Genomic DNA, 25,369 nt, shown 5'->3' with positions numbered 1-25,369 from the left:
CTGCTGCTTTTTTTTTTTAGGTCTTGTTAGTTCTCCAGCTACATTAGGTATCTGGCAAGAAGACTTCCACATATCAAATTATACTGCAATATCGGCTAAGTCATGTTGAATATGACAAAAAAGAAGTGAAGAATAAATGTCTGATTAAAATTAATACGAGTAGCCAGACATTCAAAATACTGTAACAATCCCCAGATTACACTACAACCCATTAAACGTCCATGGATGTTTTCAACACCGTGTTCTCTGAGGTGTTCACAGGGAAGTATCCACGCACGCTACAAATGCCTGAGCTCACTGAAAAAAGTCATATTCCCCAGGAGAACCATGCAGGCAGCTGCACCTTCACTGCCTCTGAACCTTGGCCTCTAATTGTACTTAAACTCTTAGATTTAGGATCCTCTAAGATTGCTACCCTCAGAAGGCTGAAGTTACCCTTTGTGAGCAACCCCAGATGATTTTGCTTAGAAAAACAAGGAAATGTGTTTAGATGCTACCAAAAATGACTGCAGGTGTCTTTACTGGATTATATATAATAAATATTTCTGTTGCTAGGATTACTGGACACTGGGGAAACAAATCAAAATGAAGACAATTTATAATTATTATTATTATTTTTATAAATTACAATTTATTTTAAAAAAATCTGCCTTTCAAACTTTAGTCATATTGTTTGCACACATAGTCCTTTTATACAGATCGAAGAAATCCAGAACAAGAGAAAGGACTGGATCCTTCATTCTTATTTAATTTACAAGTCAAAATAAGACATGTTTTAGGACGGCAGATCCACTTGCTTGACCTGAAAATGAAATTATTTTTTAGGCAAGTTCTCCATTAATGTACCTGGCAGCTGTAGAGAGAAGTAGAACATCCTAGCACTTGTTTTTCTCAGTGGCCACGAAGACTTTGCAGAGCTGACAGCTGAAAAATGGTGGTGCCAGTTCTGCCACAATTCCATTTCTTTCAGTGGTACTAAGCCTGCTTCATGACATTCCTGGTAATGAATCTGACCAGGAGTTAAGTACAGTACTGATGCATTACTCTAACTGTCATTTTTTACCAAAATCATGCATTAGCCTTGCCTTTAATCTCATCCTTTAGAAGGCAGGTTTCTTTTTTTTTTTTTTTTTTTAATTATTTTTCTTTTTTTTTTTCCAAGCCTTTTTTAATCCTGTTACTGGAATCTATATATCTCTACTGTCTGCACATTTTTTTCTGAGAAGTCCTTCATTACAGAAGGAGACACTGATAATCACTAGGCGCCTTTTCTGAGCAGCTGGAATTCCCCCCTCATTCAATTATCAGCCAGATCTGACCCTGCCCAGCTCAAGAGGCCACTAAGATATGGAAACTTGAAGACAGGAGGTGGTATGGACAAGAGATGAAAATATAACTACAGGCAGTTGGGAAAGCATGCCATACTATAATCTTACAGGATCGTGTCATCTTCGCTTTTTAAAATGAGTCATTATAGCCACAGGAAAATATTTTTTTCTCTTTTATTAATTGCATTTGAAAATAGTAGAAAAGGATTGTGTGTACATGTAGTACTTTTGCCTGTAGTAAAAAACATGGAGTATTAAATAATCGTAATAATAATTCCCTCAAAATCAGCCATCTTTATTCCTATGCACCAATCCATTTGAGCATTCACAGTCTTCCTTTCCACCGCAGGGTGGTTAATTAATAAACCTTTAGTTAATTGAGTTTTCTGCCTGCCAATTCCACTGGGGTTATTACTTAAACACATGCAAACTGCATTTCCATTTAGAACAACTTTCTGGTTTTCTCTCTCACATTATAAGTACAGTAAATGTAAATTTTCTGCATTCAAACATCAGACATTAATACTGCAGTGGTGTTCACCCACTACACATCATTACTTGCAATCTACTCCTTATGACAAATGACCTATGCAGAGCCAGGAACTGAAATATGTGTTATATCTGCGGAACTGTTTAAGCCACCAACTCAAAAATAAAAAATAAAAATCAGAGGTCTCGGGTGTCTTTCGAACAATTTGTCCCTGTAAAATTTATTAAAAAAAAAAAAAAAAAAAAAAAAAAAAGAACAGGAAAGTTTGTCTTTTGGGTGGGGGTGCTCCTTATATTATACAAATCGTTTATCACTGGAATTTGCTATTAAAAAAAAAAAAAAGTACATCTCTAGCTATAAACAGTTTGGAGACTTGAAACAAAAGATAAATATAATAAAAAATATAAATGGTGAGTCAAAAGAAACCTTTGAAAATTATAGAATATATGAATAGACACAGCAAATACTGGAAGCACCTTTTCCTCATTTACAAATAGGAAGTGGAATAAAGACACAAGTCAGTGAAAGTACCTATGGCACAGAGAGAGAGCAAACCTACAGCCTGGAATCTTCATACGAAGAACCACGAGCACACATGCAGGAGGGCCAGCAACTAAAATGTTGTGCTCCTTCAAGGAAAGCTGCAGGTTATGCACTGGCAAAATCAGCTCCCACACACTCTGCCCTATAGAGGTGCTGGACTGGAACAGTCAACGTGAGGGTGGCAGGGAATCCCCATCGCCACAATATTTTCATCCATGATCTCAGCCCTGGAACTATCAGCAAAGATAATACTAAAAGCTAGCCTGAAGAGCACTTTTGCATCTAAACACAGACATCCACGCAGTGTTGAGCACTAACTGTTAATACTTCCACAAAGGCAGCAGCTAAATTGACAATTGATAGCAATAGTCCCTCGTGGCCTTTAATGGCCTTTGCTGGATCTTCACCAGATGGGCAAGCAGTCTAAATGGACCCACTCCATCAGAGACCACTGCTTATTTTCACCACTAGAGAACACTGCTTAAAGGCTTATTCAAAGCCACCAGCGACAAGGGAAGGGAGTGAGGGAGCAGCTTACTTCCACCCTTGCCGCTCTTCTCCATGCGGTACTGGTAGATGTGCAGCGTGAAGAGCATGTGGGAGTTGCGGTGATCCTCCTCATCGCAGTCCCGCTGGCTGCTGCGCCGCGAGGCGATGGCGGCGTCGAGGAAGAAGGCAGCCTTCTCTGCCGTGGGGGCGCGGAGCTCGCTCTGGTTCTGGAGCTGGGGGTTAACACAGGGAAGAAGTTACCCACAAACTTCCACAGGAGTCAACACTATCAGACAACAGCCGCAGTCAACGAATGCTGTGGATACGCTGGCTTCTGATGGGGCTGGGGAGGAGGAAGCGCCCTGTTGAATGAGACCTCCTGGCACTGGCAGGGACATTGCCATGTCCTCCAGGCGCCCCACTACTGAATCCAGGCCCCATTTCTGAGGGTCGCTGCTTGCGGTACCTCTAGTGGCAGTTGTTACAAATAAACCTAACATTTGTCCTATGGGCTGGACACAGATGCACACATTTGTTCCTCTACTTTCCCAGAACTTTAAGCCATTCATTAAAGTTTGTTATTTTTGCTGCCTTTTTTTTCCTACTTTGGCAATCACTGTGTCCTCCTGACAGTTAGAAGATAAATAAGCTATTGTGGATAACACGTCAAGCCCAACAGTTGGTGAAGACTGGTGGGGGCAGGCCCACGTGTTATTCTTCAGGAAGTGTTAGAAGGGAGCAGTCCACAGCCAAATCTGTGAGATAACAGGACTGAAGCTTGTGGTCAGACCCACAGCGTGTGGAGAGAAGCACAGAAGAGAAGACACTTTCATGCCCCTTCACACCACAAGCCTGTGCACCTGCTCACAAGATAGGGCAATCCATTAACTGGAGCAAGACAGGTAGCGTGCATATGTTCATATTTGCTGGACCCCAATCACCACCACCAGCCTGCTCTTATCTCTCCAGAGTGATTGACAGCATTGGAGGGCAGATATTAACCCACCATAATGTTAGGAATGCATGTGTGTTTCGTGTCACCTAAGACTAGCCTGCCTGTGGAAAGGACACATGACTGTGCAATCCGATGGCATTAGTTTTGGCAGTATGCAGAGCTGGCTCACAGCCCATAGGATAGGCTTGTTTTGTCTGGCGTAAATACAGTGAGGAATTCTCATTCTCGGGGTTTGCTCCACTGCTGGGTAATGCAGCTAAAAGTTAAGTTCTCCCTAAGGACGACAGTGCTCCTGCCTTCGCTTTGTGATCATTAATCAGCCCAAGGAGGGATAATGCCAACGCTCTGCACGGGATGGGGTAACACAGCTGCGTGCTAAGCTCTCTCTAGAAAGAGAAAGGGAGGCAAGAAGGAGTTAACACAGCAAGCAGAAGGCAGACCAGTCTGTGGACGGATCTCACTAATATAAGCAACAAAAAAATGTGCACACTTGGAAAGGCCCAATGACAGACAGTATGACATATGGTGATTATTCATTTGCTATACACGCTGCTGGTTTTGCATATCTGTATGGCTATAACATAATCTCCTCCCTTCAACCAAGGATTTTGAGAATTCAGGTGTAGGATACAACTACAGAACACTATTATGTCTTGCAAACACACGTAAAAAGAGGTTTTGCTCCTATTTCAAATCAGTATTTTACACTGCAGAGATGCACAGCCCTGTGCATCCCTCCCATGGAGCTACCTTTTCTCTGCTGATCTAAAACAATTCACATTGTTTATGGCTATTACGTCTGTGTGTATGTAAAAATAGTCTACTATTGTGGATTATTTATTTTTATTGCTGTTGTGCTTAAATACCTTAGTGAAGAATTAAGCTCTAAGGAGGGGTTATCTGTCACACAGTTATGCAACATATGTAACATGCATACATATTCTAATTCAGATCTAAACCAACCCATCTATCACCCCAGTGGGAACTGTGAAGACTTGAGTCTCCCATCTATACTAACTGAACTACACCCATTACTAGATACCAGGGGGTGAGATAATGCCAGTAATGCTCTTGTGATAATGCCAGTATTTCATGAGGCACTAAAACTATGAGTCAAGTGAGAATAAGAACGCTAATCATTATTTAAAACCAAGAAGAAACTTTGCAGTCCTTGGGTAAAACAGAAAGGATTGAAAATACACTCTCAGTATGTCCAAAAGGCTTAAACCACAAAGAGATAAAACACAAAGTTTACTACTTGCTGTTTAAAATCTCATGATTCACAACTTTTGGGGATGTGAATCATGATTCCTAGATGCTTGCAGCTGGAAACAGGGAGCAGACAGACAGAGTCTGTTCCCTCCTCCCTCCATTTTCCCATTCCTGGAGGGAATTGCTCTGCAGTTCCTGGATGGATGTAGCCATTGCCTTTAAGGCTGAAAGAATGTATTGAAGCTAGTTTGCCCCCTCTTCCCCCATCATCTGTCATACAAAAGTCAGAGTCACTTTTACACAGACAACAATTTGAAAAATAGGCCCTTCCTCCCCCCAGCCAACTAAATAAATAAATAAATAGATAGATAGATAAATAAAAAAATAAAAAGGGCTTCTGAGACTTTCTAGTGGTTACCCAGGAAATACATGGACCAGTTACTCATTCCTGCTAAACCTCTAAACCTGAGAAGATCTGGAGTTACTCTTGGCTTGCCCAGCTCAGGAATTTATGTCTTGGCAGCAATTAATAAGTAGCGATTAATGCTTCCTACAACATTGCTAATGCAAGTGCTATAAATAATGTTTATAAAGAGATAAACAGCCATATTAATGGCCTACAGCTATTTGTGCAGTACTGTAAATATTTTATCTTGTTGTTTTACAAAAAAGAGATCACACTTTTTTTTTTTTTTTTTTTTAAATGAGGTGAATTTCTGTTTGCACTGAATGCTTTCACTTTTTATTGCAAACACAAGCCCCTGCTCAACATCAGTTATACCAGAGGTACAAATATTTAGGCCAGGAGAGCAGATGGCCCTGCAGCTGCAGGTCATAAAGTTCTTGCATGTTTTAAAGTAAACACTTTCAAGTCTATAAACTTTGTGCTCTGGGTAGTTCTTGAATTTGAACCATCTCAATGGCTCAAAAAAATCACATTGCTTGTTTTAGTGTAAAATTAAGACTGGATTCACCTGCATGCCACAAATGGGGTCCTCACATAGGTAGACGCCTGGGGACTGGCCATCCTGCAAGCTTCCTGTAGCCACTTCAGACAACAAGTCTCTAAGATTTTCTTCTTTCCCCCACACTTCCACTGCAGAAATTCGGACTGAGAAGCGGGCTCCTGTCTTCTCTTTGCGTTCATTAATCAACTTGAAGAGCCAGGAGATGGCACAAGGGATTATGCCAAGGTTTTGCATGGAATCATCCTTGCCAATCATGGTGTATGACTTCCCTGTCAGGAATGGGGAGGTGGAGAAAAAATAACAATGTCATTTCCAGGACCTTCACAGCCTTCTGCTAAGTGATATTATCCTTTATCAGCCTCATGAAATCAACTTCTTCACAACCAAAAGGACAGCCAGAAAAGGGAGATAGGCAGGCAGGCAGACAAATAATACATGGAAAATGGAGAGCATTTAAAACCAACAGATGAAATCTTGAGACCCTTTCAAGAATTGTAACCTCATGTATTCCTCTGACATTCCCCATTCCCCAGGCAAGGGTCTGCAGGTCCCTATCACACAACACTGCAGACAGTACCATGGGTGAATAGCGAGGTGAATTGAGCAGAGCAGGAATACCAAGGTTTATGAAATTCCCTGCTCTAGATACTGTGAGTGTGATATATACTTTGTATACCATATTACTTCAAAGCACTACGTTACGTGTCACACACTGGGACTGGCATTGACATAACCCTGGTCCCAGGATCACAGAGATGTAACTTTATACAGAGAACAAAAGAAAAACAAAACAAACAAAACAAACAAACAAACAAACAAACAAAAAACAGGTACACGTGGTCATTTGGTGCAGAAGTGGGTCCACAAGAATAAATATTTTATATGGACCTAAAGCTTCCCCTACTTTACTATTATTTTATTCTGCACTTATAATTCTGGCTTGTCTCTCCTGTAAAAGTTTGTTGAACAAGAACAAGCATCAAGTTCTATCTTGTGCTGTTTTAGGTGTCAGTATATAGAGACAAGTTTTCTACATTTTCAAGCCAAAGTATAAAGGTATACATAATTTTTGGCAAGTACTTGTGGTTTCTTTGCCTTGTTTTATTCCGTATGTTGAATCTATGTGAAAGAAGACCCGTGATATTTTTAAGCACATGTCAGTGGCAGTGTCTGTGTGTGTCCACAGTTGGCAGAATGGTGATGCAACTGCAGAGACTCAACTTGTGCTCCAGTAGAGCTGCAACTAAGCCATTTCTCTGAAGGACACGTAGCACTTGTGAGTCACCAGCATCTGACAGCTTTCTTTTCCACTTGTCATCTAGTGTTTGGCAGGAAACACAGGATTAAATATCCAAGTGTTCATCCCACTGTTACTCCTGTATGGTCCAGAGGGGTCCTGTGGTTAGCTGGACAAATGGCCCTGCTCTATTTATTGTACCAGAGCTGGTGGGTGGTACTGCAGCTTTTGTTGTATTCTTCAGCTTTTGTTGCCTTTAAATTGGGATAATCATAGCCTGATACAGTTTGATCTTCCTTATCACTTGAAAAATTGAATTATCCTTTTCAGTTTTGTGTGTTTATCTGTTTCTTCGGGACAGTAAAAAATAGAGATCATTGCACCCATTCACAACAAACCCCCCTTCATTAAAGAGATATTATTTTCAAAATACATCTCAATAAACATGAACAAAAAATATGATTGCTCATAAAATCCAGTTATTTCAAAAGAAAAGTTTGTTAATGATAATGATTCTCCTTTTTATTGTCTTTCCGTGAACACCTAAAATGCTGTTGATATAAAGAGTGAGTTTTAATCCACAGGTAATATTCAGTTAACCATTAGAATAGGATTTCTTGGAGACAGAACAGGGAACAGTAATTAAAGAATCGTCTAATCTGGGAATAGAATAGAAAGCGTATGATGTGAGTGCCCAGTCACTGCACTTGAACAGTGTCACCACAAACACAGAGTACTTGAGTGGATACTCTCAGCTTGATAGAAGTGGTGTTTTGGCAAAGAGTCTCCAATACTAGGCACATTTGTAAAACTATCGATCCCTATTGGATCATTCATTAACAGTTGAAGAGAATACTAACAGTTGCTGTAGTGCTCAGGGGACTGAATAAAGCAAGAACTCAAAAACAACCTCTGCTTCAAAGAGCACGTTGTCCATCATTTAGACAGTATGCAGAGTTGAGAGATGTGTTAATGAAAGGTGAAGGTGTAGTATAAGGCCACGCATGTAGTGTACTACTTTCAAATACAATTACTATGCACAGAAAAATGACGGTTTGTTTTCCCTAACCTCAAGCATTAACAACCTTTGGTTACAAATATTCATTTTGCTGTTCAAATAGGGAAATTTAGCGATACCAACCAAGTTTTGCATGGCCAAAGCAGAACACGCAGCCATCTGCACCATTGACCACTGACTGGATCACTTCAGCCACAGTCCCAGCACATACTTCAGCCTGTAACAGGTATTAAAGAAAAAAAAAAAAAAAGAGAGAGAGAGAGAGAAAGAAATTAAAGAAAATTATCAACAATAATAGGAAAATCAACGGAGTACTTTCAGTATAAGTAGTCATAAGGTCAACAGTGCTCCAGACAGCATGCTAAATTATCAAAAAGTCTAATCTTGCTTGTTTCATTTGTGTGACCAATACTATTGATGGTAATGACATTGTTTGTGTAAGCACAAGAAACAAAATTTTTGCTCTCTCAAGGAAGTTTCATTTGCTGACTATCAACAACTGGCATGGTGTTAAACAAAATACACATACTATGAAGGGGTTGTGGTTGATTTGATAGATCTGTCTCTTAAGGAGTCATAAAAATATTTTTTTGTGGGTGAAAAGGAAATACTGAGAAATTTTAACAGGTTCTATTATTTCCCCAATTACGGACTGAATTAATTTCCACTAGCAGGTGGGTAAGGAATGTAGGGGGGTAAAACAGAATGTTTGGTATTACTTAGGTGACATTTCTTAATTTTTCTCTATTTTATTATGAGTCTTCCTAGCGTTTAGCAGCAGTAGACTCCATCCTGACAACAGCAGAAGTATGTTAAGAAGTACAACACACAAATTTACCCAGGGCATTCTTAGAGTTAAGGTTCAGACTCTCTGGTCTACTTTGCTCTTTTACTGTCTTCCTCATGGCATTTGTATAACAGTTCACCAAACCAAAGCCTAATAAAAATGAGAAATCTGATTATATACTTATGATTGGAGATCTGTGGATTAAAATCTCCAACCTTCTACTGTAAATTGTACAATAAAACAGTGTACAAATAATCCTTGACTTCTTAATGAATAGAGAATTGTATTAGAGAACTGGCTTTCTGATCAGATCGCTGTATACACCAAATAATCTGTTTAAAATATACAAAAATTGTTGATATGGAGGATTTGCATTCTAGGCACCATTTAGCATATTTATTGCATGTATAATTTTAGGACCAATTGTTTACAGTAAAGAATAAAGAAAGCACACAATCATTTAGATATGATTTAATAAATTGATTTCACTATTGATAACACTGATGGATCAAATTTGACTCTGGTCTAACTCTATTGAAAGTACTGCTGTTGCAGCTGAAATCCATCTGGCTCTGGTGCGTTCTATTGTTAGATAACTGTTCTGATCAGACTTTGCCTACCTGTGATGCATCTTGGGGAAAAACTGCATCGAAAGCAAACATCTTGGGTGGAACCTGGTTGCCCCTTTTCTGAAAAGCATTCTGACCTCCACAGGTCGCTGGGTCATACAGTGTGATTTGCTTCTTACGGGGATCGACTTTTAAGAAAGAGCTGGACTCAGATGTGTCTCTGGCAAGCGTGGAAGAAATGCGCACCATCACTTTGACCTGTCAGCAAACACAAAAAGATGACCACATTTGATGAGACTGTTGGATGCACTAGACTCTTATATGTTGAATGAACTTTCCAAAACACTCGACCCAAGCCACTCGATTCACTTTGCTGTAGCTCCATGGAAGTCAGTGAAGACACGGGAATGATTATAGATAGAACTTGGTCTACAATGCACATTGCACAAAGCCAGAACTTGTCTCTGTCTACTTCAACAAGCACCTCATGTAGTTAGAATTACAAGCTACCTCATGGTGTTTTAGTGCCCGTGTTACTCAAGTACAACGATGAAGTATTACATCACCTTGTCTTACTCTCGGTATAAATTGAAAAGTAACTGTACCCTAGTGGCCCAATTAAGAAAGCTGAAATGTAATCTAGGCTGCTAAACTATCAGAACTACTGCGGTTTCTACACAGTAGTGTGATCAATAAGACAAGCACATAAAAGCCAGATCTGTAATTTACACCTTTCTGATTCTATCCAAATGCAAAAAGATGAACTGCTCACATCTAAGTGTCATCATCAAAGAGTTGTGAAAATAGCCCTGTTTTAATGGTCAGATTTTGAAATCATCGTCAAGGGAGTGAAATGTAATAAGTGATAAAAGATTTGTTAAAACATATTAGTTCATAACTCATTAAATGGCTATATAAGACGTTATTTCTAGACAAAAATACATCTTCATGGATTTAATGAGATTATACTGCATCATTAGCCCACTTGGTAGGCCACTTGGTAGATGTAAATAATACAGTTGATAATTGGTCTTGTTTTGGTTCTCCCCATAAATTCACTACCTGCAGACAAATCAGTTCCTGAACTTTACAGGGCAAACCTCACCTCTCTGCCAGCTTTTGCCTTCTAGCCACACATTCATTTACTTTGTCCTAGGGCAGACTGACTTTCATGCCAACCAGAACTTTTATCTAATTGTTTCGTTCTAACTATATCTCCGTTGTATTAAAACCCATGCATGGTTGACATGCAAGTCACCATGAAGAGGCACTTCAGCACAGGGTGGGCACTCAGCCACTGCTGGGATGGCAGAAACACACTGGGAGGTATTGTAGCCCCAAAAGTCAGGCCAGGCTGTGGCTCCTGTCAGCCTCGTTGAGACTGGTGCTTTTCGTATGTAGACCTCATTTCATGCTTGCCCAGACTCATCCCACATGTAAATAAATCATCTGGTTTGAGAGGTCAAATCTGGGAAAATTCATTTTTTTAAACAACTCCTCTGAAGACAACAGAATGAGACCAGAAATCAATCAAGATTGTTCAGTATTTTTGTAATGTTGTCTCTATATGCTTGTGAGTCAAATTGGTAATGTGAATCCAAATTTAAACCAGGAAAACAACTTGTAACTAGATGAAAATGGTCAAGAGTCTGATTTCAGTTTTACATGGTTAGTTGAGGGGAAAGAGGAAGAATGCAGCTTGGGTGTGCATGGGTTCTCTTTTCAACCACTCAGCTCAGCAGTTATGAAACCTAACACCTAACTGAAAAAAGCCACTTCCAGCGTTTTGCCCAAGGCATTAATTTAATTAGCAGAGCTAATTTCTACTGAGGACAAAGACCATCAACACCCCCAGACAGTTGTAATGAACTGCCCCTGGTTTATTTCAGCCCTAGTTGTCCTGGCAGCTCAGAAGAGAGGCACTCGTCAAGTAACCACAGAGGGGAGGGAGGGCAACACTGAGTCCTGGAGGAGAAAAAACAAGACATATAATCATAGAATACCCTGAGTTGGAAGGGATTCACAAGGATCATCAAGTCCAAGTCCTGGCTCCACACAGGACCACCGAAAACTCAAACCATGTGTCTGAGAGCATTGTCTAAATGCTTCTTGAACTCCTGCATATCAGTGCCGTGACCACTGCCCTGGGGAGCCTGTCCCAGTGCCCGACCCCCCTCTGGGTGCAGACCTTTTCCCTAACCCCCAACCTGACCCTCCCCTGTCCCAGCTCCATGCCGTCCCCTCGGGTCCTGTCGCTGTCCCCAGAGAGCAGAGCTCAGCGCCTGCCCCTCTGCTCCCCTCGTGAGGAAGCTGCCGGCCGCCATGAAGTCAGCTATATTAGTCTTCACCTATTTTCAGTTTTACATTAGCTGTGTTTTTCTATTGTATCCTATTTTAAAACAGATATCACTTTGTAAAAATATTAGACTGATCTGTTAGAAACTCAATTAACTGCTGTTCTTCAACTAAATCAAATAAAATACTCTACTTTACAAACCTACTTCCCTGTAAGTTTATGTGCACCTTTGGCTGCTGTGAGTCCATATCCTTCAGATCCTTGATCATTATGTGCAAAGGAGAGCTAATTGAATACCCCAAGGGTAAGTTTGTTGTTTTGTTTTGTTTAGAAGGAAAATAGGTTAAATCTAACAACCTTACATATACAGGTATGAATACATTCTTTCTGGCCTCAAACTGTACGGACGCTTCATTTCAACCTCTACCAGTTTTGTACCAGTATAACATCACCAGCTTTGGGCCCTGATTTAAACCTCTTTACACAAAATCAGACTACTACCTGTCACTTCTTACTAAAGTAATACTGCAAATCCTCCTTACTTCCAACAGCTATAGTGATAGAAGCTCAAGCATCAGTTTTGTCTTTCCCTGGAGTAAAAGATCAATTTAACTGAAATCCTAAAAATTTAGTAGCATCAGATAAAACGAATGAACCACTATAAAAAGGAGCTCATCTCAAAAGTCCCAGGAGATGTCTAATGACATAAACTTTCTGACCATTCGGCTCCTCAGCTCTAGCAAATACAGACAATTCACAAGAAAAATACGCTATTGCCATGAACCTCTGATTTCCTGTGCTTTGGGGAGTTTTATTTTCAGATCTAATTTTTCCTGTGTGTTAGGGCAGAGGAATACTGCAAGGACTATACGTGGGTATCCTGATAACTGAGCCACTTCTTATTCTGAAGACAGTTTGTTTACAGCTGGTATGAAGAGGTCTGTGCACCTGGGCCTCTAAGGACTGGCAGTTGCCGTTAGGTAGGCACTCTATTAGTAAATATTATTATGCATGTAACTTAAACCCAAGGATTCATGCAAAATGTTTCCCAATAGCAGTTAGGATGACAGTAAATCAACTAAGCTACAGCAGTACAAACGATGGGAGAAGACAGCCATTTCACAGTCTTTCAGGCGATTTATAACTGGGGGATAGCAGGGGGAGGTTTGGAGTCCGTGCTGACCCCTGCAATCTTGGCCACGGGGGAGGCAGTGCGAGAAGAGGAGAATGTAATTCAGCCAGCTATGGGGATAGCACAGGAACTTAATGGACTTAAAAGACTTCGGTTCAATTTAAGGAACAGACAGGTTGAAGATCACAGTGACGCTCTGGGGAAGGCAGAAGTACAGTATGGTTAATTTGAAACTAACTGAACAGTGAAGTTTAAGAACTCTATTACTTTATGCTTGCAATTTATATTTAAATAAACTGTAAATTGAACTTCTTCTTAAGAAGAAAGCAGGTTTTCTGCTTCACTTCCTATGTGTCATTACTGCTTTAGTCCAATGCTACAATTCTCCACTAATCTCTTGTAATTGAAGGGTTTAAGAGATACCACTTGTGATTAATGGGACCACTCTGTCTGCCAGAAATTCTTATTTGAATCCCAGTGATCGGGTCTTGGCAGCGCCCAGCCTTAGACGCACCTCTGACTGTTTCTACAGGGAGAGATGAAAGCCCTCTCTTGAGACATGGGCTGCTGGTAAAACAAACAACTGGGGTCTAATTTTGATCTAAGTTTACACTCCTGCAAATCTGGCTGAACTCAGCAAGAATTACCCTAGCTTAAGAGTGGAGAGAGAGAATAAAAGAAAAGGTCACTTGTTCTGCATCATTACTGTGCCTCTTCTAGGACATAAATTCACTTCTTAATTCTGCTCATGCCGGAAACATTTGTTAATGTATTTTCTCCTGTGAGATCACAGGATCTGATTTGACAACTACTAAATCCAACAGGACTCCCATTTACTTCTCCGGACATCAGTTCCTACCTGGGAGGAACTGTTCTGTTCTTGAATGAGTTTTACAGTCATGTACTTCCACAGTATTATGCCTGATACACGATGGCATAAATAAAAGCAAAATTGGATCTGTACTGCTTAGATTTCCTCAACATGGTTTCTTTATATTTCTTGTATACATATTTATATTTAATTTCTGTGCATAATTATATGAACTATTTTTTAAAAATGCATAGATGTATAGGTGTTTTCTGAATTTATATATAACCATATATATGCTTTTTTTTCATAATTTTATCTCTGTGTGGTAATATGGGCATTAAGTAGTCACTGTTCATTCATGGGTACTACTCAGTAGCATCAAGGGAACATTGCTGTAATATCACAATGCTTTTGTACCATAAAAATAAACACAGACCTTTTAATTGCTTCCATTGCAATTTCAGCTGCCTGAACCATATTCCTTTGTTTTCTCCTTTTTTACCTAGTGTATCCCTACAAATACATCAACTATTTCTTGAAGATGGCATTTGCTAATTGCAGGATTTTTTTCCTGGTAAACTCAATTTGTGACCTGCCATGGACCTTTTGTTATGTTCTTCCTCTGCAGAGAAGGACAAAGGTTCAGCAAGCTCTGCAGATTTGAACAACTGGTGCCATTGGAAAAAAAAAAAAAAGAGAGAGAAAAAACTGAGTGCAGCCCCAGCCACTGACACTCCCATGTCTCCTGTGCCTGCAGGGGTCTGTCTGGAGGACCGGCAGTGAAGTGAGTGTGGAAGAGGGGAGAGGTAAGCTCTGTCAAATCCGTACCAAAGAAGAATAACTACAAGCAGAGGCTGGAATGAGGCAATGGGGATATTATCACTTCCTTCTACTCTTGCCTGTAAGATTTCATTTGGGGTTCATTTATCTAATTACTGCAGGGATAGGGCTAGACAGCTGTTGCTTTGGGCACTGTGCTTGCCTTTATGAGCTGCCTTTCTCATCAATCATTTGAGCAGCTTCTGCTGGACGTGTGCTGGGTAGTGGTGGGAGGCAGGAGCTGTGATGCACTCATGGGCGAGACGGGCCAACCGGGGCTATTGAGCTGTATTAGCACTCCATCAATGTAATGGCAATCACTGGCTGCAGGAACAGCCTTATTGGAGGTTAATGAAGAGTGGGTTTCGTAATTTCTCACTGTTACAGTTGTAAATAATGGTGGCAGGCATGCATTTTTGTTGTAGTCAGCCACAAAACACTACAGCACAGGAAAATCTATGGCATCCCAAGCGCTTAAGCACATACATGCTTTTGCATGATGGATGTAAAGCTAGAAACCTTTCTACAGTGCCCAGAGAATAGAGAAGCAGTCTCTTAAGTATTTTCAAGTGTCTTTCCTACAGATCATGAGACAATTACATGATAATGCTAAAATGAAATTTGGAAAGTTAAGATAAACAGAGCAAGAATGAGACAAATAAAGATTTGTATGGGTGGACAGTGTTTTAATAGAAGTCTGCTGGTCACATTTGGCAAAAAGCTAGGGTAAATTATGCTGATTTATATTGGTCAGGAAAGCATGTGTACATGGGCCTCATTCTCCTTCCTCCCTTTCTGTTCTCACAAAGGTAATTCTTGTAGGCATCAGTGCCTCACTTCAGCAGAAATTAGAAAACAATCAGGCCAGATCACTCACATTCAGTGTGGGAAGGGCTGTCACTATCACCACAAGCAAAAAAATACTACTCTGGAAAAGCAATGAAAACAATTGGGAAAAAAATCATTGGGCTCACAGGTCTTTTTTTTTTTTTTTTTTAACAACCGTCCCTCTGTTTCTTTCTTGTGCCATTGCTAAAACTAGTAAGGAAACATTTCCTTTACTAGCTCATCAAGCCTATCCTGCACAGCAGCAGAACTAATTTGCACTTCCAGCAATAAAGGGGAGTAGTTTACATGCGCTGTAACCAAACACCAATGATATTGTTCTTATCTTAAGAACTTGCCCTTATCAGGGTTGTATCTTTTTGTTGATTACCTGATGTAACTTTATTAATGAACTCAGTAAAATCTGGTGTGAAATACGCTCAGGTCACAGGGCATGGCTCAGTGACCTCTGTCTTGTTTGTGTCAGCAGTAGCTTTGAGTTTTGTCCCTGTAATTTGGTACGGCTGAAAGACAGTGCTGAGCACCTACACCATCTGAAACCAGCATGTACATCCATCCCAGCAGCCCAGTTACTCAGCTCCCACACTGCTACTTCAGCATTTGCTAGATAACACAGAGCATTGCAAATTTGTTCTCTTCTTAAAAGAAAAAAAAAAAGGGCATAAGGATCACCCTGTCATGGAAACAACCCTTCCCTAAATTTCCCCTCATGCCAAAGACATTCTGTGTTCCTTGTTTTCCTTTTGTTTGTTTCTGATCTCTTTGAGGGAAGTCTGCATTTCAGACCTGCACAGCTGGGGCAATCTGTGTGTTGCCTCAAGCAGGAGGAGGATTTTTCCCAGCTTCTGACACTCTCCACATGCATCCACAGAACCGTATCTGCAGCTATGATGCAGCCAACAACAGACTAACTGAGCTCACGTGTGGGGATGAAATTTCACCTTTTTTTGGAGAATATCTATAAGTGGCACTGTTACAGATACTTTCGTAAGAACTGAAAAACATAGAAAAGCCTTCAGCGGTCCCAGCATGAACAAGACAGGATCAGCTGGCAAATCATCTTCCCTGCAGTGGATCTGCAGATACATAACCATGCGCCCACTGGTAAAGTACACAGATACCTTCCTTAAGCCTCTAGCATACTACTACTGACAAAAATTTGCACTGACCCTCTCACTCTAATAAGAGTTTATTTTTTTCTGAGCTGAGAAGCAAGTACAGATGTCTGCCATGAATTTCAAGTGCTCCTCATTTCCTTGGCATCAGATCTCTTTACCTTTCAAAATCAAACCAATATTTTGCTTCACTTCAGTGACCTTTTAGAGTACAGCTTTCCATCCCTTTCCCCCTTCCTTTTCTCATCTTAATGCAACCACTTCACAAGGGTCTTCAGATAGGGAATACTTGTCTAGCAATGAAACATGTCAAAACCTGTCTTCTGGCACAAAATGGCCCGCATATTTTCCTGTAACTTTCATTCTCTGACCTATGGTGTACTAAGGTGGTTCTTTGCCTGTGCTGATTTTTCAATCACTGTTTGGGAGAGTGGTCTACCAGCCCAACATCACGCCAGGGACCTTCTTATCAATGCAGGAGTATAGATGATTGAGTGCCAGTGCCCGGGGAATGTTTCCTGGTGCTGTTTAATTGACATTATGATCCTAGCCACAGAACACTGTACAGCTTGGCCAAACTATCCCTCGTTTTAAGTTTAATACAAGAAACTCAGGTAGTACAGCACTGGCTCCCCATGCAAGCAATATGCCAAATGTTGCTCTGTTCATATTCCAACACAGCTTGGCATCTGCAGATCATACAGAGAAATCAACAAAGCCCAGCAAGCACATCTCTGACACCAGTAAGGCGAGTCTCCCTTAAGCAACTCCTTTCCTCCCTCTCGTGATCAGTGACAAGGCTGCCTACACGGGGTTATGATCAGCCTCCAGGGCAGGAAGGAGCAGGCAGCACCACACTACCTGGCTCCTTCTCATAGGCTATGCTCATATCCCACTACAGTGCAGAAAGACTAAAGGGATTTTTGCTTCACCCACCCAAAGCTCCCTCTTAGAAACCTTCCCTTCCAGCATACCAGAGCTGTACTGATGTGGTTGCTGAAATGACTGGTGTGGATAGAAAGCAGTCGCAATATCAACAGTAGCAGTGTCTCAGACATGCTCATTGGTAATTAGTACTTCTACGAGTTTCAGTTTCCTTTTTTGTGAAGCTATGGGAATGGTGCACACGATGTGGCTTGGTAAGTGTAAGCCAGCAGGTCATTTCACGCCTAATTAGAGAGAGGGTAGCATCGAGGGCTTCGCGTTATACATTCTCAGGAGAGCAGGAGCTCCCAGATGAACAAGGCTCTCTGTTTTTTGTCTCAGGAAACAAGAATCTCGGTGGAAAGAATGCAGATAAAAGACAAAGTTTCTCTTATGCGTGCCTTTGAGACGTCTTTTCAGTGCTAGGGAGACAAAGTATATACAGGTATTGCACAGAAGATGTATAATCACAATTGTAAGCTTTTTCATTATTTATAAAGATGATCTCCATGACTGCATACAAAAGAAGATTCCCCAGTCTGCACATAACATTGTATGGCATAGCACCATAAATAATGAGTAGCAATGCAATCAAATAAGAAGGATTTACATTATTTAAACCAAGCTGGAAGAGGTGAAAAATTACAATTTAATGTATATAAGTGTGGAAAAAGATGTGTAGAGCTTTGGAGTGGCAGTTGGTAATGACAGCCAGTAAATAAAAGGGACAGTTCATGGTACTTACTAGGAAAAAGATCTGGGAATTCATAGGGGAAAAAAAAGAAGCCCAAAGAAAGAAAGGGGCTGGCATTGCTAAAGAGTCCACATAAATGGAAGGAGATACAGTCATCATATTAAATGAGATATCTAATACGCATTTGAATATTCAGAGAAGAAATACAGTCTCCAGAAGGGGAGCATAACCACCCTCCAGTGCTGTATGTGGCATGAAACATCCAGTAGAGACTTCAAGGATTAGAGTTAGATGCTTTAGCAAGAAATTTAATATAGTATAATGTCAGTGTTATCAACAATAATTCCTTATTTACCTGGAAGCATATGAGATCTGAATTTGACCCTTTTTAGGAACATCCATGAACAAAAGGAAAAAAAAGGAGGAAATGATAAAACCAAGGTTCTGTATCTAAGCAAGGAAATTATTTATATGGTTAGTAAACCTTCCATCCGAAGATCCTGCAGGGGTTTGCAAAAGCTTCTGACAGGATTACGACCTATTTACAGTTATGCTCATTTTCCAACTAAAGAAATAAAGTATAAGAATAAATGAATCATCCAAGGTCCCAGGAAATGCTTGTTTTACCTAAACAGACTACCTGAATTCTAGTTCTTCCTCTTCCTATGGTGTAATTGTAATATTTCCAAGGGCATAAATATAATATTAAATCTACCTTTTCTTTCATGTTATATCACATTTAACACTACCTGCATGCTTCTACTTTGGCAGTGGTACAGGGAAGTACAACAGCTACACAGCCTTAGCAGACAGCCACTTAGAATTAATGAGATCCATTTGTAATTATATATATTATCTATAATTAAAAATACATTTGTTGAGACTTAAAAGAAGTATGTGGAATGAATTTTTATGGTGGGCTTGATTCCGCATGCCTCTGAAATAAACAGGATTATTTACTGCGCTTGGGACAAGAAAACAAAAGGCTTTAAAAGCTGAATCTAAAGGTTCACATAAATCTGTAATATCCCATCTCCAAAAGGGACCAACTCTGTGAGCCTCCCACGCTGGTGGGCTGCGCTGACATCCCACTGGTCCCCTCATGGCTGTGGCTTGACAATACCTGCCTGGCTCACTGTGCCAACATGGTCCGTTTCCTTCACCCTCTGTCCTCCGAGACAGGGGAGAGCCACAGGCCCTGATGATCCAGCTTGTAGCCTGAACCAAATCTTACCAGCTTCTGTAAGCTTTTAGCACCCACAGCATCTTCTGGCAAGGATTCCCATGCCTTATATACATTTCTCATAAATAACATCTTCCTTTTTTTTTTTTTTTCTTTTTTTTTTTTTTTTAAAGAGTCTGCTACCTGCTTACTTTATTTGATGCTGCCCAGTTCTTTAAATCCAAAGAAACAGCTGTCTTAAGCTCTCTGGGTCCCTATGAGTTGCACAGCACTCCTCATGTTTCCCCCCAGCCGCCCATGATGTAAGCAAAGCCTTAGTTGATTCTCATTACGTCCTCCATATCTCCTACTGCTCCTGATGCTCTTCTCTGTACCTCTTCCAGCGCCACTCTGTCCCTTTTGACGTGGTGCACAATACTCATGGTGCAAACGTTCAACAGATTTCTTAATAATAAAGCAGCATACAGAATCTTTTTACTTTGTGCTTTATGCCTTTCTTAACTAGTTCTAACATCCAGTTGCTTTCCGACCAGTATAGATCATGAAGCCGAAATTTGCAGTAGCCACTAGAAGGCACTACAACCTGACTCTTGTCCCTGAAGGCAAGTAAAGCCAACAAAATTTCTCATGTCTGAGAAAATTTGTTCCTAATGACTAAGATCAGCAAACACAGCTTCTGGTGGCACAGAGATGCTCTTACTAACTCAGAAAAATCCAAAGACATATTATCTAAGTCTATGTTGCCACTGCAAATGATCTCTGTGTTGTACTCTACAGCATTGGTTCTTGGGCATGCATCTGACTACAGGGACAATGCAGCTCATCTCCACCACATCCTGTGTTCCCATGGGAAGAAACACAAGTATGCAGACAAGGAGGATGGTATGGTGTACCTAGCACTGATCCTGGTCTGTCTGATCACGGAACCATGACGTCAGGACTATACATCTTTCCTCCTGGCACAGACACGGACAGTGCAGCACCCGGCTATAGCCAGCTGTCAGAAGCAACCGCAAAGAACCAGAAAATCCAACTTTGTTGAGCGCAGTAAATGTGCTTTTTGTACCAAGTGTAACTAGCTAAATGATACCAAACCAGAAAGGCAGACAAATAAACAGACAGAAAGAAAACTAAACGGGAATCCCCAGGGGAAAGCTAAATAGAAACAGTACTTTGACAAATGAAACTTGCCTCACATCACAGTGAGCAACTAACTTCTTACACCCATGGTTGTGGTTTATGGCATAGCATTACTACTGACCCTCAACCTTGATCAATTCAACTCCGTAGCATTGTTCAACCAAGAAACAGCCCGCAAAGTACCCATCTGCTTGGTGCCGCTTACCACTAATGATTTCATCCACTGCTTGCAGCCTTGTTAAATGCCTTAATAAATAACGGCAGTGTTTGTGAATGGACTGGGTAACTATAAACACTTGCCCTGGAATTAATATCTACCACTTGCTAGTAGTCTTTGCACATGCTCTCAGACATAGTTCTGCAATCTTAATACAGGCAAAACTCCCATTGTTTTCAACTTTAACTGCCATTTCCTGACTTTTGCACGCTTAACTATGCAACCTTAGCATTGCTTTAATGCTGATGTTCACCAGCAGAATAATTCATTATGTTGTGTGTAGCTTAGGGACTGTGTAATTCTTCCTAGCAAGTAGCAGCCTTTAATGAATGGCACCTGATCAATAATGCAGAATTCAACATTTGAGAATAAATAAAAATCCTTTTTCATGAGGGGTGTCTGTACAAAATGTCAAAACCATTTATCAAGGGTCCACACTGATAGCCTGCAGCTGCTGTCCACAACAGCTATAAAAAAAGAACTTTGCTGAGACCTGCAAATATGTTTTTTGTGTTGAGTGTAATTAGCTTTTTCCATAACCAAAACACAAAATAAAGACTTATTGAGTATGAATGGAATGGTCATTACAAAAGCTGTTTTAAAGCAAACTTTGTCTTAATAGTACTTTGTCCCTAAGCCGCTAGTTATACAGGATGCAAAAAATGCATTTATATTTGGGTTTCAAAACCTCAGATTAATGAGGCAATCAGACAAACATTACAACAAAGAAAATGGTAGGAATTTTACCTCGTCCTGAAGCATGTATGGAAGGAGTAAGTAGTTTTAATTGTTAAGGAAAGCTTTCATTTTTCTTAGTAAATGATCTAATAGAGAAGCATATGGCAACTCCACCTCCTTTGCTGATAATTTACATCCAGCAGTAAACAGAGTAGCAACAGTTAAGGTACATAATCACCTATGACAGATATGAGCAAGATGATGAAAACAGGAGTTTAATAAGTTTGCTGCAGTCCTGTATGGCTTAAAAAATTTTACTGTAGCTGCTAAAGCGATCCTGCCTCAGCAAATCCTAAACCCGGAGCGATCAGTTTTCTAGATATCTTATTTATTTGAGGAGCTAAGTGTGTAATCTCATTCTGGACTCTGTATCCAAGCAAGGCTCCCTCCATTGCACCTACTGCCAGGATGGGAATTATGTCAGCCATATAAGCTTCCTATCCACAGATCAGCAGCCTAGGAAGCCTTTGCCTTTAGCTAGCCTGAACTACACTGACAATTTGATTGCTCTCTTTTCTGATGCAGACAGAAAGAACAACCTGGCATTGGATAGGAACAAGTGGAAGACCTCGGTGAGGCTGAGCAGGCAACAATTACATGACTCTTGGATGTGGGAGACAGAGCTGTCTGCTTCATCTCCTCCACACTCATGAAATCCACTCTGGTCACCGTGATGCCACCATGAGTCACCATGGGTCACCACCGAGACCTGGCATTCTCAAAACTGAGATCACACAGCAAAGGCCGCAGTGCCTCTGGCGGGCAGCAATTCCTGCAGAGACACTACATCACTGTTGTCACTAGCGGAGGTATCCTAGCTATTACACCGAGGAATTTGTTCTTAAATCCATCTCTTTAAAAAGCCCTTTTCCACCTACTACAGAAATGTCTATGGTAACACTGCTATTTGTCACAGGTGGCACTGCATGCCATACAGTGGCTATGAAAGTAGCAGTCAGTGCACAGGTTTCACAAATGATTGAAGCAACTAGCGTTCTCTTGAGCAATAAAAGGATCTTCCACTTTAAGATAATTTATCCTCCATGCTTGTCACTACTGTAGCTTAGTATCAGGGAAGAAATGATCTTTGATGCCTTGTAACATTTTGTCACTCAGCACAAAATAGAAAGATTAATGAAGAAAAAAAAAATACATATATATATATATATATATATATATATATATATATATATATATCTTTTTAGAAGCATCTTCCCACAATATTTTAGAGCATAGGCAGAACAAATAAGCAAGGTAAAATATACCAGGAAGATAAAATGGAGAAGATACTACAACAAATAAAGCACAGTGGATTTTTTATGTGCAGCATAGAAGGAAGCTTGATGAAATATTCACACTCCAAATCTAAATGTGATCCTCAGTCAGCACCGTGTGGTAGACAAGGAGACAGCTCTACTGCCTGCCTGTCTATTGAGGGATGGTTTTATACCACAAAACCAGAACAGGGTATGTCTTGATGTAAGTGAGACTGCACGAGTACAGACTGATCATATACATCAATATGAAATGTGAGAAGCACAGAAAGAGAGTGTGGCCAGGGTTGGGACAGGATCCAAAGGAGAGTCATGCCAACCACAACAATATTCAGATTTTTCACTGGTGGAGCCAAAGCCAAAACTTGGATCAACTTGGATTTTCCTCATTTCTTTCACTACACAAAATCCTTCCAAATAGTTCCAGGAATTGACAGTGTACCACATTTAGACAGAATGGACCAAAGATCGGTTCAGCTGGAAAGTCTCAGGTACAGTCACAGACATTAAGGCAAGTATTGTGGATTTCTAATTGGCCTTCTGAGGCACTCGTCTTTATCCCTTGTCGTCCAGCACTATAGCTATACATTAGCCCTACATTTTTTAAAGACTGTCATCACAGCAACACTCATCTGGGAGGCAAACCATGCATCTCTGTGCTTATTTCTCTAATAGCTAAGTATTTTTCATTCTTACAAAGTATCTACACAAGGCAAAATTAAGATATAGATCTTGCTTTGGAAAGAATGCATCTCCACTTATGGTATATTTACATCTGGCTTTTGATTCAGATTATTTCCTAATGTAGATTCTAATAAATGGTAATCTATCATGGTTCATACACTACCTTGTCTATTCCACTACTCTTATTGTATTTCTGTTAAATGCTACATATCTTAACTGACTGCATGTGAATGCTCATTAGCTAATATTCAAAACAATCTAGAGTAAGAATATTGCATATAAACTCATCAATGTAAAGGAAATTCACTCTGTCATTAATTCCTACCAATTTGCCTACATGTTGCAAGAAACGTGTTCTCTGTCAAGATGCTTGAGGACATATCCCATTCATTGTGTACTAACAAGACAGAGCAGGGTGTATTTTCAATGCAGTGACTAACTCTGGATGTCCTCGGTAGTGCGGGATTCAGTAAACCTCTTAACATTATTTTAATTAAGCTGTTACAGTCCATCATGTCAAAACATAAAAATACAGATTATATAAAACTACATTAGGGGATCTCACAAAGCCCTGATTAATGACCTGATAGGTTGTAAAATGAATCCAAACTGTAAATTTATACTGAGGGCTTTTCTAAAATGTGAATTATTGACTTGACAGATTGTAATAACTCTTTCCAAACTATTCTGGTCTATGGTTCAAATCTTTTCTGTACAGCTCACTGACATGCACAGTGAGCCTAATTTAGTGTGTCTCTTACTGCACGAACATCCACAGACCGCAACATCCTCTAAAATGGATTCTGAAATATTGCAAGTGACCAGAAGGACAAAGGCATGAGGAAGAAGATGTCATTTATCTATAATGACTTCCAGGTAACTCAGAATCCCTCCTGCTAGCTCACCTGGCGGTTTCTGCAATAAACGAGGCACACCAGTGCCTGAATATGATACATGGAATCTACTTTACGCATCAGCCTGCTTTGCTTTCCAGTGATTTCATTAGAAAAAGGTGGTTTATTTGCTGCTTCAGTATGCCATTATTTTCTACAGCCCTAACAGAGGAGATGTTTCTAATACCTACCAGACTACATTTAAACTGATATTAACTGGAGCCTCAAAAAAACATTTGAGTCCAAACTTCTTATCTGGACATATTTTAATCACCTTTAAATACCTCTGTAGACTGGAACAAACCTCAGCTCATCAGGCTGGAAACCCTGGGCACTGCAGGGGAAGAATGCATTCTGGATTTACATGGTGCTCAGCCCCTACAGCCCGTTCAGACGAAACTCAAGCCACTCAGTTCTGCCAACTGATACTCACTGTTGCAAATATTTACAGAAGGCATTAAAATGTCATCTCCTCTCCTCGAGACAGTAGGGACAGTACACTCAAAGCCTATCTTGCCAAACCTCTTCAGTGTGGCATTTATTTCCCTGAACCTATAATTGCAAACTCAGATCAGCCAGCAAATTTTGTAAAATGCCTTATTTTTCTCTTGGTAAGAGAAGAACTCTCAATTATACCTTTTTTTTTTTTTTTTTACTTTTTTTTTTTCTTTATCTTGTTGCAACATAAGCAGTTGACGCTCTTTTGGTTACAAGAAATCACAAACATTTTAACTTGACAACTTTCAAATACATCTTTAAAAAAAATGAAGACTCGAACTTCTATTTTGTCATAACAGAGACTTTGACCAGAATACAGTTTTCTTTTGCATAGGAATAAAAATCCCCATGACTGAAATTTTCTGAGAAATGCTTACATTATTTTAGATGAATTCTAAATGTCTGTGTTGATAAAACAAAATACTTTCCTCTTACTGACTGTCAAAATACATTATCATGTGTAATGTAAAGTATATTTTCATAAACAGAAAGTTATTTTGAAATGAAAA

At 40.1% G+C, this 25,369-nt stretch overlaps 1 protein-coding gene across 1 annotated transcript in view; it reads right to left on the bottom strand.

Annotated features, from left to right (window-relative positions):
• KIF26B (kinesin family member 26B) overlaps window positions 1-25,369 on the bottom strand; it is a gene marked incomplete at both ends in the record, with an annotated part of 290,212 nt that overhangs the window by 51,964 nt on the left and 212,879 nt on the right. Inside the window, 4 exons of the mRNA XM_084283885.1 lie at window positions 2,900-3,083; window positions 5,992-6,254; window positions 8,364-8,457; window positions 9,648-9,854. Of these exons, the coding sequence (XP_084140011.1) occupies window positions 2,900-3,083; window positions 5,992-6,254; window positions 8,364-8,457; window positions 9,648-9,854 (748 nt within the window). The remainder of the gene's footprint in view (window positions 1-2,899; window positions 3,084-5,991; window positions 6,255-8,363; window positions 8,458-9,647; window positions 9,855-25,369) is intronic.

Source organism: Netta rufina (genome assembly GCF_964035555.1).
Source record: "Netta rufina genome assembly, chromosome: 3".
Classification (NCBI taxonomy): Eukaryota; Metazoa; Chordata; class Aves; order Anseriformes; family Anatidae; genus Netta; species Netta rufina.
This window is presented reverse-complemented; position numbering and strand designations above follow the sequence as displayed.